The 19,871-nt window shown below is 49.2% G+C and overlaps 1 protein-coding gene across 5 annotated transcripts in view; it reads right to left on the minus strand.

The window, feature by feature from the left end:
- Window positions 1–8,185: 8,185 nt before the first annotated feature.
- Window positions 8,186–19,871, minus strand: part of ETV6 (ETS variant transcription factor 6) — a 294,712-nt gene continuing 283,026 nt past the window's right edge. For all 5 annotated transcript variants that reach the window (XM_075552062.1, XM_075552061.1, XM_075552063.1 and 2 more), the window contains 3 exons: window positions 17,177–17,319; window positions 15,801–15,901; window positions 8,186–12,115 (listed from right to left, as the gene is read on the minus strand). In XM_075552062.1, coding sequence (XP_075408177.1) covers window positions 12,010–12,115; window positions 15,801–15,901; window positions 17,177–17,319 — 350 coding nt within the window. In that variant the 3' untranslated portion in view covers window positions 8,186–12,009. The remainder of the gene's footprint in view (window positions 12,116–15,800; window positions 15,902–17,176; window positions 17,320–19,871) is intronic.

Here is a 19,871-nt window from a genome sequence, read left to right on the forward strand (position 1 = left end):
ACCACTGATCTTGCAGTTCGCAGCCCAACTCATGATGATGATGCCACCAGGGCTCCCCTCTTTAAAGTTCCCGAATATGCCTCCCAAGAGGCTGCTTCGTTCAGAAGTGCACAAAAGAAAAGAGAAGCAGAGATGTGAACCCTAGAACACTGAAGAGTGTTTTGACAACATGACAGAAGAAATAATTAAAAAAACATTTTATTGGGGCCTCATACAACTTTTATCATAATCCATCCAACCATCCATTGTGTCAAGCACATTTGTACATTTGTTGCCATCATCATTCTGAAAACATTTGCTTTCTACTTGAGCCCTTGGTATTAGCTCCTCATTTCCCCCCTCCCTCATAAACCCTTGATAATTTATCAATTATTATTATTTTGTTATGCCTTATACTGTCTGATGTCTCCCTTCATTCACTTTTTTGTTGTCCATCCCCTAGGGAGGGGTTATATGTAGATCCTTGTAATTGGTTCCCCTTCTCTACCCCACCTTCCCTCCACCCTCCTGGTATCGCCACTCTCACCATTGTTCCTGAGGGATTCATCTGTCCTGGATTCCCTGTGTTTCCAGTTCCTATCTACCAGTGAACATCCTCTGGTCTAGCCTGATTTGTAAGGTAGAATTGGGATCATGATAGTGTGTGTGTGGGGTGGGGGGAGGAAGCATTTAGGAACTAGAGGTAAGTTGTATGTTTCATTGTTGCTACACTTACACTTTATCCTGACTGGTTTGTCTCCTCTCCATGATCCTTCTGTATGGGATGTCCAGATGCCTACAGATGAGCTTTGGGTCCCCACTCCGCACTCCCTCTCATTCACAATGATACGATGTTTGGCTCTTTGATGCCTGATACCTGATCCCATCGACACTTTGTGATCACACAGGCTGGTGTGCTTCTTCCATGTGGGCTTTGTTGCTTCTGAGCTAGATGGCCACTTGTTTACCTTTAAGCCTTTAAGACCCCAGACGTTATATCTTTTGATAACCAGGCACCATCAGCTTTAGAAGAAATACATTTAAAACACATTTTAAAGATAGTTTAATTACAATAGACATGTAATATACCTTTCTCTTTTCTTTGTGACTAGCCTACCCACTGATGAATGAAAAGAGAACTCGTTCATGGTAGTTTGAGATAAAATGGAAATATGAAACTATGTAGAGGGCGTGTCATAAATTCCTTAACTAGTAGCCAGCTGCCATTGAACTGAGTCCCACCCTGGGGGCCCCAGGTCTATCAGAGTAGAATGGTGCTCCATCAGGTTTTCAATGACTGAATTTTGGGGAAGTAGATCACCAGGCCTGCCTTCTGAGGCACATTTGAGTGGACTTGAACTGAGTCAGCAGCCAGGAACGTTAACGGTGTACACCACCCAGAGACTCCATTAAATGTCTTATTTACAAAATAAAGAGACACATAATTTCTATTTCTAGGACTCCCCACTTCCGCCACTCTGCCCCACTAAATAAATGTTCATTAAAGAGCTGAAGAGTAGGGGTTCCAAGTTTTGCGAAACTATGTCTCCACCCACCAGTGTGTTGTTGGGTCTTCCTCCGCCCTTTGCTTCATTCTGGTGGCATTCACCACCCCTATTCCCAAGTCCCTCTGTGAGGCTCATGGTCACTCAGAACAGGTAGTAGCCACACATGGTCCCTACACCCCCTTCAGCTCCAACAACCTGCAGAGTGGAGTCAGCACCAAGTGGACTTTCAGCACCCTGGGCCACCAACCAGGTCAAGCCACAGCTGCCTGGACCCGTCTGTGCTGGTGGGGCGCCCATCAAGGACTGAGTGCTCCTGGGAGCCTTTTCTTGGGTGTCATTGGCTTACAAGGCTTCTAAGAGGGTGGTTCTTTTTTTTTTTTTTAAAGAAAAAGATGTGTCTGCCACTCAGTTGTCTCAGCCTCATGTGGACCCCATGTGTGTCGGCGTAGACCTTCCCTCCCTAGGTTTTTTGGGAGCTGCTGTCTCCAAAAGAGATTGCCTGGCCTTTCTCCCGAGGGGCTGCGGGAGGACTCAACTCTTCACCATTTCTGGTTAGCAGCTGAACGTGTTACCTTTGCGCACCCAGAGAATGCGAGAGTCAGCTTGGTGTTGTGTGCTGCCATTGCGTCGACTTTACACACAGTGATTCCATGCGTGTGGCTCAGGTCTGCATACCTAGGGTCTTCCAGGCTGTGACCAGGCCACCTCCTAAGGGGTCTCTGAGTGGGTTTCAACCAACCATTTGGGTTGTGGCCATGTCAGATGACCCAGTGAGCGTGGTGAGCATGGTTTATTTGTGGTTACTGACTGATCTGTGGGGAACAACTTCAGATTTTTTTTCACCACATCTGGGATTCTGCTTCAGATCTGACAGGTGTGTCTCTCTTCCAACACTACCCCACTCTCTTACAGGATGCATGCCTCTTTTTACATTACAGTCCCTGACAGAGGGGAAGCACAGGGCCATCCGTCCAGATGAGGCTTCCCACCCTGCCCCACGTGGGCCTTTGTCATCGCCTTTTTCTGCCAGTTCTTTATTCTTTCACCAACACAGGAACATATTCATGCCAGAGTCAGAGATTGAATTCAGCAGGTGGCCTAGTGGTTACATGTTGGGCCGCGAGCTGATGATCGGCAGTTTGAAACCACCAGCCACTCTGTGAGAGAAAGGCACGGGCTTTCTACTCCTGTAGGCAGTTTTGGTCTCAGCAACCTAAGGGGGAAGTTCTAGCTGGCCCTGTAGGCTTACTGTGAGGGATTTTTAAACCCTGCCTCCTGTACCCTGATTGCGCTGTCAGGCAAGTGTTGGATTGCTAGCTGCGAAGTCTTTGTGTTCAAACCCACCAGCGGCTCCATGGGAGAAAGCAGAGGGGTGCTGTTCCCTTAACAGTTTCTAAAGCCTCAGACCCCCTCCACAGTGGTCTTGATGGCAGTGAGGTTTGGGTTTGTCTGCTTAAGCCCAGCCTTTATATTTTTGGTCTGCTGTTGCATGCATATGTGCTGTAGAGTCGACTTTGACTCTTTGTGACCCTGTGTGACAGGGTCTAGCCTCAAAAGGTTTTCTAAATTGTAATCTTCATGGGAGCTGATAGACTGTTTTGCCTCAGAGCCACTACAAAAAACTAAACTCACTGCCCTAAATTTGATACTGACTCATAATGACCCCACAGGACAGGGTAGAACTGTCCCTGTGAGTTTCTGAGACTGTAACTGCCTACTGGAGTAGAAAGCCTCATCTTTCTCCCTTGGAGTGACTGGTGGATTCAAACTGCTGGCCTTGCCTTTAGCAGCCCAACTTGTAACCACTACACCACCATGGCCCATTATACCTGGATGGTATTCGGATCCATATTTTAGATGAGGGACAGAGAGGGATCACACAGCACTGGTGGTGGAGTTATCTTCAGCTCTCAGGGCGCCTGCCTTACCACTCTTTCCACTGAAACTCCCAGGGAATGTGGTTTGAGGAGTGGGCCAGCAGAGTGTATGTAAGTCTTAGCATGTGAGAGTTACTCATGCTGCCAAGGAAAGAGAGACAAACCAATCGGTAAGAGTTTCTGCTGCCCAGAGCATTGGGATGCTAATACTCTGAAGTGCTTGCTGTGTCTCCCTTGACAGTAAGAGGAAAAGTGAGGAAGCAGACACCAAACAAGATGGCATCCTGGGATGCATCTGAGATGACGGGGAAGGGCTCCCACCCTCCAGTGGCTTCTGGCTCGAGAATGCCAATTGGTGGGTTCTTCTTCCTGAGGCTTCTGCGTGGCCAAGGCAGGTGAAGAAAGGAAGTTGCTTCCTACACGGTGTGCCTGATGCCGCAGTGAAGGTAGGCAACGGTCCTTTGGGGACCTCCATGTTCCTGGATTGCAAGAATGGAGGTAACATTTTCCCTCATTCCTTCATTATTGTTCCGAAGGCCTCACCGGGAGCACCGATTGGAGCTGTCTTGAGAGATTAAATGCCCTCTTGGGTTTCTCGTTCCTGGCAGAGAAATGATACAATGTGGGGGTGGTTTCCCAGGTTACATGTTAAAACTGCCTCGTCTTTAATCTTTAAAGGCCATACTGGCAAGAGCACACATAACATGTCTATTTTAGAAATCAGCCTCAATATGTTAAGCTTCTAAGCAGGCTGTGGTTAAACTTTGAGATACTGGCTGGCAGCTACACATGTGGAGCGGTGATGTCATTCTCTCATGTGATCATGCCTCTTATGGCCATTTCTTGGTGTCACGAGGGGTTTCCCTTGTTCCCCTAATGGTCTCCTGGTGGTGCAATGGTTAAATACTCAGCTGCTAACAGAAAGGTCAGCAGTTCAAACTCACCTGTGGCTCCAGGGAGATGAACCCTGGAGACCTGCTTCTGTACAGACTGCAGCCAGGAAACCCTGTGGGACAGTTGGACCCCACCCAGCAGGGCTGCTATGAGTCAGAGTTGACATGGCTGCACACACGGCAGCCACAGGTGGTCCGGGAAGTCCTGGAACTGTAAAGTATAAGCTAACAATTGGATGACTACTAAAAAGTCCGGTCTCTGAGCACAGGTGTTCTGGTCAACACCAGTAGGCTGTGTGCGTGCCTGTGAGTGCATGCATCGCAACTGCCCATGGATTTCAGGGAGATCTTTGCAAACTAGCATGTACTTTGAGGGGATCGTCCAACGAATGACTCTAGTATGCAGCAAAGTATTTGGAACGGGAAATTCCGGAGCTGCAGCTCCTCAGATTCGTTCGGAAACACCCCTCGGCATTCATGAAGCGCCTGAGCAGCTTCCCCGTCTACTGCTACACCCCCTGCCCCCACACACACATTCTTTCTCCTTCTAGCACCCAGAGTACATCAGACAAGGTCATCCTGCAGCTCAAGACCACTCCTGTGATCGTACAGTCAGACCTTGGGAAGCTGGAACCCGTGGAAGGCAGAACCTGTCAGAGAAGGAAACTCACTTATCAGGTGGGATTCTTGACAGAGTGCTAGAGAATGACAAGCACCTGTCAAAGGCAGAAAATGGGGAGAGCCAGTAGAGACACTACCCTGGCCGCCTGGCTCTCTCAGGTGCCAGCTCACTGGTCTGTCCGAGCCCGGAGCTCACTGCCTCCTCTGAGTCCTTGCGTTTGTGGTGGCCTCCTCTCAGACATTCTTCCTCCTCCTGGGCCTCCTTTCCCTGAGTTCCATGTGTCAGTAAGGAGTCACTGTGACCTTGACCTCCCCCGACCTATCGTTTGACGTGGCAGCTCTTTCAGACAGCATCACGTCGCCCTGTCAAGCCCACTAAAACAGTACCGGCAGAGTTCCCGTGTCTCCCCAAACCCTCCCGGGATGTGGGTGGAACGGCTGCGCTTGGTCGCAGTTTCCGGCTCCCCCACACGCACGCCTGAGGGCTCTGTGTGGGTTTCGTGCCGGGAGCAGGGGAAGCTGCAGGAGGGGGTGGTGCAGGGCAGTCCATGCACGGAGGAAGGCACCTGCTGCTTTTCCAGAAGGGCCAGCACTTGGGGGCCAAAGCGGGAGTGCGTTGCTCTGCAGGGGCGTGGGAGGAAGCAGCGGGAACTTGGGTAACCGCGCGATGTAGGATCCCGTGTGGTGTGGAACCCCGGTGAGGGCAAGGCACAGAGAGGCTCTGAGGACTCCAGGATGGTGCCGTTGGGAGAGAGATGTGATCCGCAGAGGTTCCTAGATGGTTTTCTTCGGCAGAGCCCTCCTCCTCGGTCCAGCAGGGACTGATCAAAATAAAGGGCTGCTTGTGAATCTGTAAGCACTGACTGCGTAGACACGACTCCCAGATGGTCTGCCTGCAATGTCCTCATCTTGAGCAGCGCGTGCGTGTGTGTGTGTGTGTGTGTGTGAGAGAGAGAGAGAGAGAGAGAGAGAGAGAGAGAGAGAGAGAGAGAGAGAGAGAGAGAGAGAGAGAGAGAGAGAGGTGATAGATATCTGGCTCCCTATCTTCCCGTCTTTGGAAAACCAAAGGTTGGCATCCTAAGCGCTCTATCCACCTGCTATGATCAACACGACCCTTTCTAGGGGCAGAGCAGTGAGGGCCCTCCCTCAGTGGAGGCTCTTGTTCACGGCCTTAGACGAGAACAAGGCGATTTCGCGAGGAGCAGGACTGGCCCCCGGAACCGGCGGAAGAGCACACCGAGGGGGCTAGCTCAGTTTTGCCCTCTGCTCAGACTCCCCGGGCTTGGAGAGATCGCCCATCTCCTGCTACACCACGTGTGATGGAGGAGCCGGCCGTGCCATGGCCACCTGGGAGATCGTTACAGAATCGCAAACCCCAACGACAGAGGAGAACAGAAGCGCAGCCCTTCTACCCAAACTTCCCCAGATGCTAGTGTGGCGGAAGCAAGTCTGCTTGGGATCCCACGTGCAAACATGAGCCCTTTCAGGTGAGACTCTACAGCCTGGTCTAGCCTGACAATGCTGGAGTCTTCCACAGCACCCAGGCCTAGGGCACACACATCTAGACTCTGCTTGATGAATTCCTGGAACAAAGAATTCTTGGCCAGCTGAGGAGAACCATCCGTTTTTTTTCTCTTTCCAATCAGCTGGTAAGTGAGCAAACATGGGTAAGTTTGGTTGCAAGGGCAGCTCAGCTGTGAAGAGTTACGTGTTAAAACGGCTCACCTTTGTAGGAAACGGGCTGCTTAAACGGTTAGGAGGAAACAGGGAAAGACATTGGTGTGTGATCCTGGCTCTGCTTAGCCTTGTTCCAGCAAACGGAGGCCTAGGCAGGACACAGCACTTTACAGCAGAACCCTGGTACTCGACACCATCGGATTTCGACAAGAAATGTCGAGAACATTTTGCATCAGAGCTCCAACAAAACATTGGAATCTGATCCAATGCACATGGTTTTTGTCAACAGGAGCAGTTTGTGTTTTGGTCACTCGGTGTATGTGTTGTTTACAGCTTTTGCAGTTGTGTTACAAGCATTTTGCCATAATTTTCTTAGTTTTGTGGGTTTTTATACTGTTTTTAGATAAAATGGGTTCTAAGAAAGGGTTTTTTGAAAAGAATCATCATGATAAGGCACTGGTTGACTGTTATAGATATTGCTGATAATTTAGTAAACCCTTTCAGTTAAGAAAGCTCCAACAGCAGACCATATTAAAGAGTTGTTTGTTTGTTTGTTTTTTTTTAGAGAAATCCAGCCAGGTCCTAGTGAAAAAAGGCAAAGATGGAAAAAATACTGAAAAGCAGCTACCAGTTGATTTTATGGAAGGAGATTCCCCTTTCAAACAATGACTCTCTCCAGACCTCCTCTGCACATCTGTGCCCACAGATCCAGATCCTCATCAATCTCAAGGTATGGGCCATACTGTAGTTGTTAAAAACTTTTTAATGAGTTTCTTATTTAAATTATATTTAACTCTAAAATTTCTTTGTAATGTTTTGTACAAAAAGGCAAGGTGAGGGTAAAAAGTTGGTAGTGGAGAACAGATTAACCTGTTTTCAGTTAGTTCTTATGGGAAACATTGATTGGAACTCAATTGCATGGCATCTCGATGCTCCTTCTAGAACGGATTAGCATCGAGGCCCTGGGGTTCTCCTGCAGGGAAAGAGGGCCGTTCATGCAGGGCAGCTTAAATATGTTACACGACATTGCTTCAGGCCACTGATGCCCATCTTCTTTGCTTTGGATAGGAGAGGTGGGCTACTCAACGGGCAAAGGAGCGTCGTCTTGAAGTCCCCAGTGGCTACTCGTTTGCACAGGACTAGTGGACGGGAGCGCAGACATTCTGATGACTAGCTCCAAGATCTTTTGTTCATGACTGACCTTGGTTTCATGAAGAACCAAGCCTACCTTTACGTCCTCATCACCTCTAGGCAAAAAGCCCCGATCTCTGCAGATGTGAAGAGGTAATCGATTATGTGAGTACCTGCGGTTGGTTAGCTGTCAGTCGCCTCAGGCCCCAGCGAACCAGGGCTCTTCTCACAGGGCCCATGCAGCCCTGGTTGGGGCGCCCGTTGGCCATTTGCTCTCCCTGTGGCAACTGCTCAGGTCATTTGAAATGACCGCCCTGGTACTGCCTGTCTTCTGCCCTGCAGCAAAGGCTTTTCCTGAGGGAAAAAACATGACAGTACTTCAGGCCATTCATGGTGAAGGGGCGGTGTTTACCTTGCCAGAGCACCTTGGGTGTTGGATTCCATTTGGTATGAGTATAAACAACCAAGAGACTTGGCACAGAATTTTTTTTATAAAAAGATTTATTGAGATGATGTAATTATAGGCTTTTCTTTAAAAATTATTTGCAACTCACTGGCCCTGAGAAAAGGCATTTTTTTCTTTTTTTGTTACATTCATATGATTCAGTCCCTTATAAACCCCACACCTCATAAACAAGAGATTAGAAGCTAAACCAAAAGAGAAAAAGGAAAAACAAAAAATCTGGATTCGTTGTTTTGCACGTGGTTGCGGTCACAGCGGAATCTCGGCGAATGTTCACTTGGTGCGCGAGAGTCGGAGTCTTGCAGGTGATTAGTGTTGATGCAGATGAGGCCCAAAGAGTACCAGGTTATTCTTCTGTGGTCTGTAGACGGGCGATTGTGCGTCCTCCCTCCACCCCAACCAGCTTCCGGGTATCACACCTTCCTTCCAGGTTTCTGCTCAGGAGAGGAACAGGTTGAGTGGGTGGAAAGCTCTAACTAGCACCGAATGCTCGGGCAGAGAAAGCTGCCCTTTGTTCTTTGTACGCTTTTCCTACACTTTCATCTCCAGTTGCCTGGGCGGGGACAGGGCAAATGAGGATACAGCCGGGTTGGTCTCAATCCTAACTCCATCCTCAGCAGTGCCGTCTGCCCCTCTGTCAACATGGATTCCAAGTTGGGTCCTAGGCAGTGGAAAGGTACGCGTGGCGGGGACTGGTTGTTTAGGTCAATGCTGTCAGAGGCGCCAGGTTTTAGCTACAGCTTCTTTCTCAGTTGGACAAAAGGTTGGTCTAAGAAGACAATGGGTTGAGCAGGTTCTAAACATACCAGGGAAAGGGGGAGAATGCAGCAGGGCCCCAGCACCACCAAAGGCTTTGCAATATTGGTGATGGTACCTCAGGCTGAGCCGCGTTGCCTGGGCCCACGAGATCTGAGAGCTACCCACCTTCCTCACTGCCAGTCCCGCCAACTGTCACTAGTTTCTGCTGATGGGAGGTGTCCACCCAGCTAATTCAAGGTGAAGGGAAGAGAAGGTGGCGGGGGATTTCAAGATGACGTTGGGGGACACATCCGAAGGAAGAGATCCTCTCCCTGCAGGGCTCTCCTCTGCCTCTCACTGCTCCTGACTGCAGACCGGAGTTCTCTGAATGGCAAGAGGGAGGTCAACCATTCAGAGAGCAGGTGAGCTTGGTCCCAGGCAAAATTTCTAGTACGGAGCGTTGAAGTGTGCCATTTCATGCCTGGTGGGTTCTGCAGATCCAAGGCAAGCTCCCAGAGGTCACAGACGGTGCTGGGTTCAGTTTTGAACCCCTCACAGTGCCCAGGCGGTGCTTCACAAAGGGTTGCTGAGTTGATCCTGCAGATCTCTGGAATCTGCAAACCCCGTAGCCTCAATTTTAAGCACTGCCTGGGTTTTCTCTCAAAGGGTGAGGAGGATGTTTGGCGTGGTGGGATCAACAGAAGCTCAGTATCTGAATGGGAAATAAGGCTAGCTTGGAACGGGCGCCTCTGCTTCTGCAAGTGCTCGTGGGAGTTCTCCTATGTCTTACATATGCTCACAGGCTATTGCTTTAAATACAAAAGTCCTTGGCAAATGGGGATTTCCTCCCACCAGTTCAAACAGTAAGATGTTTCTGAGCAAGAAGGCGCGGAGTTCAGCCTGGGTTTTGGGGTTGGAGTGAGATGTACTAATTCTAAGGTAGCAGCAGTCCTCATCTGAGTGCGCGCGCGCGCACACACACACACACACACACACACACACACGGCTTCAGTAAAAACCCATCCTTCTCTCTAGCCCTTAAGCTCTGCTCCTAAGTCAAGACTCCCAAGCATTTCACAGCACATCAAGCACCAGGCTTAGTCTCTCCTCTTGAGATACATCGTCAGTCATCTCAGGGGCCAAGCAATGCTCCACCACGCTGGGCACCCTTAAACACTTGTGGCACATGGGGACCTACTGAATTTCATCCCCCTCCTAGCACATTGAGACCAAGCCCTTCATAACGGGCCCTCCAGCCTCACCACAGACAGTTCCTGACCTCAAAGGAAGTCAACACTCCCTGAAGGTGAGCCTTAAACTAGGCAGGAGCAGAGCAAGACTGAAGACCCTTTCTGATGGCTATGCCTACGACAGTCAGTCTACTTACTACTCTGACTGAGGCCAGGGGAGAACCCCACCTGCCTGCCTCAGTGCCTCACGCGAGAGAAGCATAGCGATCTGCTGACGGCACGATCAGACCTTGGAGCAGTCTGCCCGATTCTCACTCAGCTGAGGCAAATAAGGAGGGCCGGCTTTGTAAGGCAGGGCTAATCTTTTGGATGAGAAAGGAGAGAAAAAAAAAGACTGTGCTCTTAATATTTGGATGTCTGAACCTAAATTGAAGTCAATTTCAAAGGCTAGTAAGAAAAACCACCCCCAAAGGTATCTAAAACAGTTCTCTGAAAAGATGTGTTATCAACTTCAGCCCTAAGGCTGGCATTTCCTTCACTGTAAACGATGTTACTGACTTTAGTTAAAAATGAAAAAGGAGCCTTGAATGAGTCCTTTCTCAAACTCAGGAAGGAAGGAAGAAAGTGTCTGAGGAGCTTCCTGTCTGCCCAGGCTGGGCAAAGCCCTGGTAGCAACTGAGGCTGCGCTCTGGAATCCTCCCCCAGATGCCTCCCTCCAATGGGGGCCCTGGGGGCTTAGAAAAAAAGGCTAGGCTAGGCAGTGGCAGGGTTAAGGACCACAAGATGGCCTTTGGGATGGGGAGAGAAGGCCTTTCTTTCCTCTCAGCCTCAGTAACCTGCTTCCGAAAACACCAGTCCCCACCGCAGAATGGTGGCACCGTTTCCAGACTGCCAGGTCCTAGGGCCTTTTCCTGTTTGCTGTTTGACGGCACTCGCAAGCTAATCCAGAGCTGCTGGGCCCTTCCCAAGTACTTGGGTGGCTTTCCACCCTTATATGCTTCGTGGACCCAGTGAACGGCCTGGTCTTCACAGTGCTCGGCATGGCTCGCTAGACCAGCATTTATCTTTCTGGAGTTCAGCAGCCTCAGCGATGGTTTTGGCTGCCCTCAGAGCATGGGCCCTACGTCGCGATGTGGGTTTGACTTTGTGGGGCCAGTCACAAAGCGTTCAGGCTGCTGATTCCCAAGATCTTCCAGGAGGCTAACCTCTGTGGAGAGCCATTTGAAGCAACATGGTCACCTGGCAGGGAGGGTGGTGTGAGGGAAGGGAGGAAAGAGAATGTGTGAGTGAGTGAGTGAATGAGGGAGGGAAAGAATAGGAGCTCTGTTCACTTGATCTTTTCTAAAAGCATCTTTTCTTTCTCCCACCCACCTATTTTATTGTTTTCTTCAGTCAAGACCCACCAGCAACAGGAGCGAACCTGATCCACAAGGCAGGAACAAGAGGACCCTGAACCCTTCCACAAGGATTTCCTTTCCTGCCATACTTTGTGAGATTTGCAAAAAAAAAAAAAGATATATGTAATAGATATATATTTCCATAGGAAAACAACGTCAGGTGTCTTCCCCTATATGAATGATGAAAAGTCAAAACTGTGTGTTCTTAAAAAACAAACAAAAAAATGAAAACAACACCATGAAACTAACAGCCGGTGGAAGGGTGAGGGTGAGGAGTTGGAGATGGCGAGATTCCAGATGAGAAGGAAAGGAAGCGTCAGAGCCAGGCCTGCGCCAGCGGCCAGAATTCCAGCCCCGCCTTTGCCCGGTGGTTTGTCTAAGGTGCTCTGGGGCCCTTCCTGGTAACGCGAGAGAAGTGTCACTCCTGTTTGAGGGTCTCTTCCTGTCCGACGCTCCTCGGGCCCCTGCCCCGTCCCTCCGCCAGCAGTCCTGGTGGGGAGGGGCTCTGCTGCCACCGTGGTGCGGGGTGGCCCCATCAGCACTCATCTTCTTGGTAGATTTGCTCATCCAGCTCCTGCGACTCCAGGTGCTCCAGACGGTCTGTCCGGCCACTCATGATTTCATCTGGGGTTTTCATAAACCTTTGGGAGAGGAAGTAGAAGAGTCAAGTGGTTGCAGCACGTTCCAAAAGGTGTTGACCCTCCGGAGCCAGTGCCCATCAGCTCAGAGAGCCCAACAGCCGGCATGGAGGGCGGTGCAGCACATCTAGGCGACTAAGGTGCCCGTGGCACTAGCTGCATGACTGTCGGGGGGACCCGGCGCAGTGCCCTCAGCTGGCTTCCTCATGTCGAGAGTGGCCGTGTGGACAGAGGACCACGAGAGCCACAGAGCCGTTCCCGTGGCGGACCACGAGCCTCGGGAGTGGTATTCAAATCCCGAGCGTAGCTCAGAGGGTGCAATTAAACTCTGAATGGAAAATGTGATCACAGGGCAAGGTAACGGTGCTTTTGGAAAAGTAGACAGGCAAAAAGAAAGACCCTCTTTCAGCATCATCACGAATCCACCCGCAAAATGCTAGCAGCAGATCGCGTTCAGCCCGTCTTCCTTGCAGCGGCGTGCAGAAAGCAAGCCTCGTCCTCCCGTCCAATGGCTTCACTTGGAAAGAAGGCAGAGGGCACAGTGTGATCACCGTGCTCAGGACCGGGACAGGCAGCCTGGTGGCAGACGCTGGGCTCTGCCTCTGAGCATGCCCTTCCCACAGCTCCACCTTTGGCTCCGTGCCTGCACCCATTCCCTGCCACATGCTCTGCCCTCGTCCCCACCCTGTGGGAGCATTCTTAAACCACACATATTGAGTTCATCACTGTTCAGAAGCTGATGAGGACTACTTCTCAAGCCAAGGACACACTTTGACTTGGCCAACCAGGCCTCTCTACCATGAAAACCTTACACGTTCCACTCCACTGGTGAACCCCTGGACTCCGCTGTGGCTAGTCCTTCTAGGTAAATCCTGGCTCGCGGCTTTCTCTAAATCTTTAGCTTTGTCCTTATCTTGAACCCTCTTTATTTCCTTTTCGTAGCTAATTCCAATTCATTCTTTGGGCTTTGCCTCGCTATGAGGAGAGCTGCAGCTGTCCATGACGGTGAAGCCTATGAAGCATTCCCAGAATCCAACACGTCACTGGATCACACACTGCATCTTCAACAAGAAGCCTGCCTTCTAACACTTTTCCTGGGAAATTACTACTATGCTGTCCTTGAATCATGTTGAATAGTTTTTATTTGGAAACAGTCGTGTTCCTTCTGTTCCTTATTAGTGAACGTCTTGTCTTACAGCAGAGTGATCTGTGACATCCACGGTGTGTCACCCTCTCGCTAAAACTCCTCCCTCAACATCTAAAGTCACTAAAGGACAACACATGTAGGGCCAAGTCCACAGATAAACTACCCCATTGTTGTTTTAACAACTTTTCCTTAGTGAGCTTCTGAAAGTCCTCACCAGGCTTGTAAAAAAAACGATTGAAAGCCTCCATAAAATAGAACATAAAATATCATTCTCTCCTTTCTAGAAGCTTATAATCTAAGTGGGGAAGAAGGACTTCATACATATCTACCATTGAAGAAAGGCAAACCACACGTGCGAAGAGCCAAGGAAACCCAAGAGACGATGGAGGGAGATCCTGCTCCGTTAGAGTAATCGAAGATCTCATCAAGGGCAGGAGAGGTGAGCTGTCCCCTTGAAGATACATAGATCATTCCAAAAAACTCAAGCATACTGCCATTGAGTCACTTCCGACTCCTAGCGACCTGTAGAACAAGGTAGGGCTGCCCCTGTGGGTTTCTGAGACTGTATCTCTTCATGGGGGTAGAAAGCCCCAGCTTTCTCCCACGGAGGTTCTGGTGGTTGTAAATGGCTGAGCGTGCAGAACTCACGAGGACATCAGGGGCCCTGGCATATAGTATTAGAAAGGCGAGCATTAAAAGGGACACTGTCCTGGCACCGGGAATCCTTCACTGCTCTGGAACACAGGAAGTGTGTGCGTGATGCATTTTAGAGGAGGGGGGAGGGGCACAGGTGGGAAGAGATTGTTGAATTATTCACGAGTGGACTATGATGTCAGACATCAGCTTCCACGGTCAGAAAAGCATAATAATGCTTTTGTTTGTCTTCCATCTTCCAATTCTCCTGTAAGGGAATCTCAGGGTAGATTCCAACCTGGAGCCTCCTAGCAAGGAGTTCTGGGGAACACAGTCCCTGGGCTTTCTAGCCTGCAACACAGGACAGGGTAGCAGTAGAGCTGAAAGAGCCAGTGGCTAATTCAGCACTTGGACTGACCTGGGTGTAGGAAAAGCGAAAGGTACAGATGGGTTCAAGATCAGGTACTACTGGACAACAGGAGTCCGGGAGTGGGGGTTCTAGCTCATGAGGAAAGTCCAGTTTGAACCTGTGTTGGAGATGGGAGCAGGATATTTAAGTGGGCGTGTCCTGAATCTTGGAGATATTTGGAAATTTCAGGGAGGTGTCAGCTGGCTCAAGAGCTTTGGGAGCCTTGTGATACCAGCGTCTGTGTGATGGGATCAATTCACTGGGGGTGGGGTGGGGAGGGGTCATCTGGAGTGGGAAGAACAGGGAGCCAAGGGCTGAGTAGACTTGGCGCCGTGAGCGTGTCCGCAGAGGCAGATAACGAGGGCTCTCTTTATTTTGTACCATCCTTTTGCCCTTTGTCTGACAGCATTTTCTCTTGCTGTGGGGGGTCTACGAGGAAGCCTGGGGTTACAAATTTACTTGGTTGCTACCTGACAAGTCAGCTGTACAAACCCACCAGCCACTCCACACAAGGTCTTAGTTACCTTTACCAACACTAAATTACTGTTCTTTCCTAGTGTCCCAGTCCACGTTCTCGGCTCTTTCCATAAATGTGCATTCTCCTGGGAAGCTCACCTGCTCACACCTGCTGTCAATTTCTACCTACCCAGAGATCATTCCAAAGCCCTCTCCGCAGCCCCCTCTGTCACTCTGCAACGCTCAAACTCTGAGGCCATGTGCTTGGGCTCCTGCCCCCTCCCAGTCTGCACTTGGACCCATCAGTGCCAAGTCTACTTCTCCAACTCCATTGGTGGGTCTTTTCTGACCCTCTAATTCATTCTCTTTTCTAGTGCTTGAAATCCTAATTGATACGGTGAGTGGAGCGGATGCAACTCATTAACGGAAGACTTCTAGAAACAGGAACACTCTGCACACGGTTTCGGGAATTTTCTATCATGTGTTGTTAAAAGAACAAAACAACAGATGCATTTTTTACATCACGACTCATATACACCTGAAATAAACACCGTAAATGCCTGAAAATTTTCACAAAATATACAGTTGGTCTTTATGTTACACACTCTGATAGTCTCTATACCAGTGTATTCCACACAAAAGATGTTTGGAAAACACTGGCTTGGGAACAGCTCTAGCAGGGTTGGAACCCTGGAGGTGTTGGTTGAATTCTTTGCTTTACCATTTTCAATGAGACTCTGGTTGCTCCCTCTAACTACACGGGACTTCCATGCCAGATAATGCCACTTGATCACTGGCATTGTTTTAAAGGTGAGTCAGATGATGTTGATTTTGCTTGGGTTTATTCTCAAAACCTTTGGGGGTGGGGGTAGAGACGGGGAGGTTCTTTCCCCCTAAATTCTAACAAACCAATACCTGGTCTCCAATTTGTGGTGACAATGGTATCAGACAGGCAGGCAGAGACCTTTAACAGTGCTCCCCTCCGCTCCCGTTTGAAGAAAATGCCCTCCCGAAAGAAGGAAAGGAGATCGCGGAAGTACTACCTGAACAAAAGCCTTTGTCCTGGCTCCTTCCTGATAATGTTCAGTTTGTAGTAGTGGCGCAGGGCTCTGGACATTTTCTCATAGGTCATGTTTGTTCTGTTCTGTTTGTTCAAAGGAGGAAGAGAGGGCAGAGGGGGAAAAAAAGCACAAAGACACAATGAATTGAACCTCTGAAAAGGCACTGGGGGAGCTATGAAAATAAAAGCTCTTCAGCTTTCAGCTGCTCTGGGCAGCGGTGCCAGGTTGGGAAACTACCTGCTAATAATCTTTTGCCTCCCAGGCCACCCGGCGCCCACCCCTTGGCTTCGCGCTCAGGTGACTTGCCCTTTGTCATTAGTCTCCATGAAAGCCTAGCTCTCCACAAGCTCCCGATTTCCTAGGCCCAGGGCCCCTCTACTCTAAGGAATCGCAGACAGGTCCCCTGTCTTTTAAGTCACCTTCTGGATCAGCCCTGTTAAGATTCTTTGTGGGTCAGAAGGTTATTTTATTTTGGTGGGGGGTCCTAATGACTTTTTCCACACTGGTGTTTCTGGTTTGTCATTTTCAGGAAGAAGCATTTTTTGTTGTAATTGTTTAAACTCCTGCTGTGGATGCAAGAACACAGTGGTTCTGAGCCCTGGGGCACTGGTCCCATGTCGGAGTTGAGAAGGGTTTTTGCTCAATGGCTCACACACAAGAGTCTGTCAGTGGGGTATGGCCATGGCCTGAGTGTAGCTCTCCTTGGCATGCCAGAGCACCCTGGCTGCGCTACCTTCCCTGAATGCTCAGGATGGGCAGAGTGTGGCCAGAGATGCCCCTGCCCGCTCCTTGTGCCCTGGCAGGCCCTGCCCAGCTCTGTCTGTGGACTGGCTTGGACAGCACTGACCTGCTGTTTCATCTGCAGGCTGAAGCAGTCTGCCTTACTATCAAAGAGGTGATTTTTGGAATCTCATTTCCTCTTCCCAGTTGAGGGCGATCGATGTGTTGCACAGTTTGTTTTGAAAGGATGTGTGTTAAGGTCAGAACATGTGCAATCTGCCATGTTGAAATGGACTTTCATGAATAGGAGTTTCTAGCTGAGCAGAGCAGAAGGGACGCTGCTGTACTGCGAGTCCCTCATGACAGTGGTGGTGACAAGGCCAGGTCAGAAGGAGCCATGGCCCCGGCTCCTCATGACGCAGCCAGAGCTCACCAGGATATGCAGCGATACAAATAGAAAGCGGCATCTTTAATTATTTCCTTCCCTTTCTAACTGTCTAATTGCTTGCCCAGTGAGGAACAAACTGAATAATTACGGGCATATTTAGGAAGCAGAAGACAGATAATTATCTTCCGATCCGGTGATAAAGGCTATACTTTGGCACTAGTTTACAAAGCACATATCTGGGGCTCTTTACCTTATGGTTACCCCACAGTCGAGCCAGTCCGTTGGGATCCACTATTCGGAATATTTTGGATTCTTTGTCCTCCCATCGGATGAAGTTTTCGTACCGGCTGTCAGAAAGCAACTGATAGACATAATCCCAAAGGAGCCGACAGTCTGTGGAGGGAAAGGGCAGAAAAACACTGCTGAAAAGGTTCCTTGTTGCAGCATTGATGCCAAGAACCCGAAAACACCGTGGTAACTAACCACTTTTACCCACTTTGGACTGACTAACCTCATTTTACAGTGAGCCAACTAACGTCCAGGGAGGCTGAGTCAGTGTGTCCAGTGAGAAGTGGAACTTGGAGCCCTTGAGGCCCCAGAGATCATCTAGGTTATCTGCCACCTTTAAGACGGAAGGACACAATGAGTGTGTCCCTGTGCAGTGGATCTCCTGGATCCAGATGACAGCTAGACCAGCAGAGGAGCAGCAGCAGAGCCCAGAGTGAGAGCATGGAATGGAGTGGTGGACTTCCCATCCCAGGTAGCAAGTGACGCTGAGTGCTTTTGTGCCTCTGGACACAAACTTGGGGAAGGAAGTAGGGCTTGCTGACTCACCGAAGTGGAGCTAGGTGCCTTTGGGCGGGGGCTTACTGGAGTGGGTGCCTCGCAGGGAGTTAAATTTGCTGATCCTGGAGGTTGAGCAGAGGTTTTAACAATCATATGCCCTCTGGGCATTTATTAGCAGACTTGACAGAACTTTGAAACTCAACTCTGAGCATTTCTCACTGACATTATAATTTGTTACGTTACCTTAATAATAAAGCTTTTGAAAATGAATTTTGTCTATGAGTTCTATGTAGTCATTACCATGGAGATTAGAACCCAGAACACTAATTAAGATAACGCAAGACCCAAACTATCTGGGTTTTGGAGGGGTTGGACTAGTCTCCCACTGAGAATTAAAACCCCAAATCACTGTCATTGAGTGGATTCCAACTCACAGTGACCCTATAGGACAGAGTAGAAATGTCCCCTTAGTTATTTTTTAACAATGTTATTAGCACTCACCCATGTATTATAAAATTTAATAATTCAATCCTATCAGAAGAATTATACAATTATCACCACACTCAATGCTATTCATGTAATTTTTTTCTAATTGCAGCAAAAATATACACAACATTCTCCAATTTCACAACTTCTACATGTACAATTCAGTGCTATAGATTATACTCTTCATGTTGTGTAACCATTATTGATCTCCTTTTCCAAATTATTCCACCAGCCTTAACATAAACTCAGTGTCCCTTAAGCAACAACGCTTCCTCCTTCACTGAAGGTAACCATGGGCCACGTTTGGTTTCTTTTTCCTTTTTAACTACTTTTCTTAGGGATGTAAATGTTTATGGGAGCAGAAAGCCTCATTTTTCTCCTGTGGAGCAGCTGGTGGATTTGAACTGCGGACCTTGTGATTAGCAGCCTGGTGAGTAACCCACTACCCGAGTAGGGCTCTCCAGGTGAGAAGCAAAGGTATCATATTCCAGGGACTCACTGTATGATTCCAGGAGCTTAGGACATCTTTATACGATCAAGTCCTGGCTGCTAAGGACAGGTATGTGCTCGGCAGTTTAGATGCATTACTTCTAATCCCAGAGACGTAAAAATAACTTCCTGGGTCACTGGGATTTGAACTCCAGGATTCTTAAATGACAATGCCTGTCTTTATGTGGGGTGAGGCCTGGCGTACCTCGGAGGGGAGGGCTCAAACGTGACCAGGGATATCTCACAGCTAATACATTTATATCCTGGAGAAGGTACACTCGCTTCTTTGAAATCAATCAACAAGGGCAATCCAGGCAGGTCACTCAGGACAAGTCCAGTGCCTTCCTGAGGTTCTATTTAGATAACACCATTTACTTTACAGGACTACTAGGTGAGTGGCAGTACGTGCAGGTGTGCAGTGAAAGAAAAAAGAACAACAATGATGTGTACAAACTAACTGCCAGCGAGGACCCCAACGCGTGCGGACCCCCACCTTTCAGAGTCGAGCAGCGGTAGCCAGTGCCCCAGGGGTTTTCAATGGCTGCTCTTTCTGAAGGCGTCCTCACCAGGCCTTTTTTCCAAGGTGCCTCTGGGTGAACTTGAACCTCTGACATTTGGGTTGGAGCGAAGCATGTGACCTAGGGCTTATTTGTTGGCACTGTGTGGTGGTGCAGTGGTGAAAGTGCTTGCCTGCTACCTGAAAGGTTAGTAGGTCAAAGCCCACAGCTGCTCTGTGGGAGAACGAGGCGCCGCTCTGCTTTCCCGCCTTTGCAGCTCTACTGTGCCCCGCAGAGCGGCAGCTTCTGAGTCAGAATTGCCGGGAGGACAGTGAGTTCAGTTGCTTGGATTGTACTTGCCACACAATAGCAGTGACATTTGACCCTCTCTACAAGGCAGAAGTTGCTGCTCTATTTTGTGGATAAGGGAGCTAGGTGGAGAGGGTGTATGAGCTAGTGACACAGGAGACAACATGGCTCTGAAGCCATGCTAAGTCACACCGCATTCTGCTGTCAGAGAAACAGATTGGTGATTGTATGCTCCTATGTGTACAACATTAGGACTTTTCAGAGCATCTTTCATGAATGCTGGTGTCCGCTCTGAACAGCAGGTGGAACTGTCACAACACCTGACATTTTCTAGGAAGAACTGTCTCCAAGGAACCATGAAACCACCCACACTGAACC

Source organism: Tenrec ecaudatus, chromosome 6 (genome assembly GCF_050624435.1).
Source record: "Tenrec ecaudatus isolate mTenEca1 chromosome 6, mTenEca1.hap1, whole genome shotgun sequence".
Classification (NCBI taxonomy): Eukaryota; Metazoa; Chordata; class Mammalia; order Afrosoricida; family Tenrecidae; genus Tenrec; species Tenrec ecaudatus.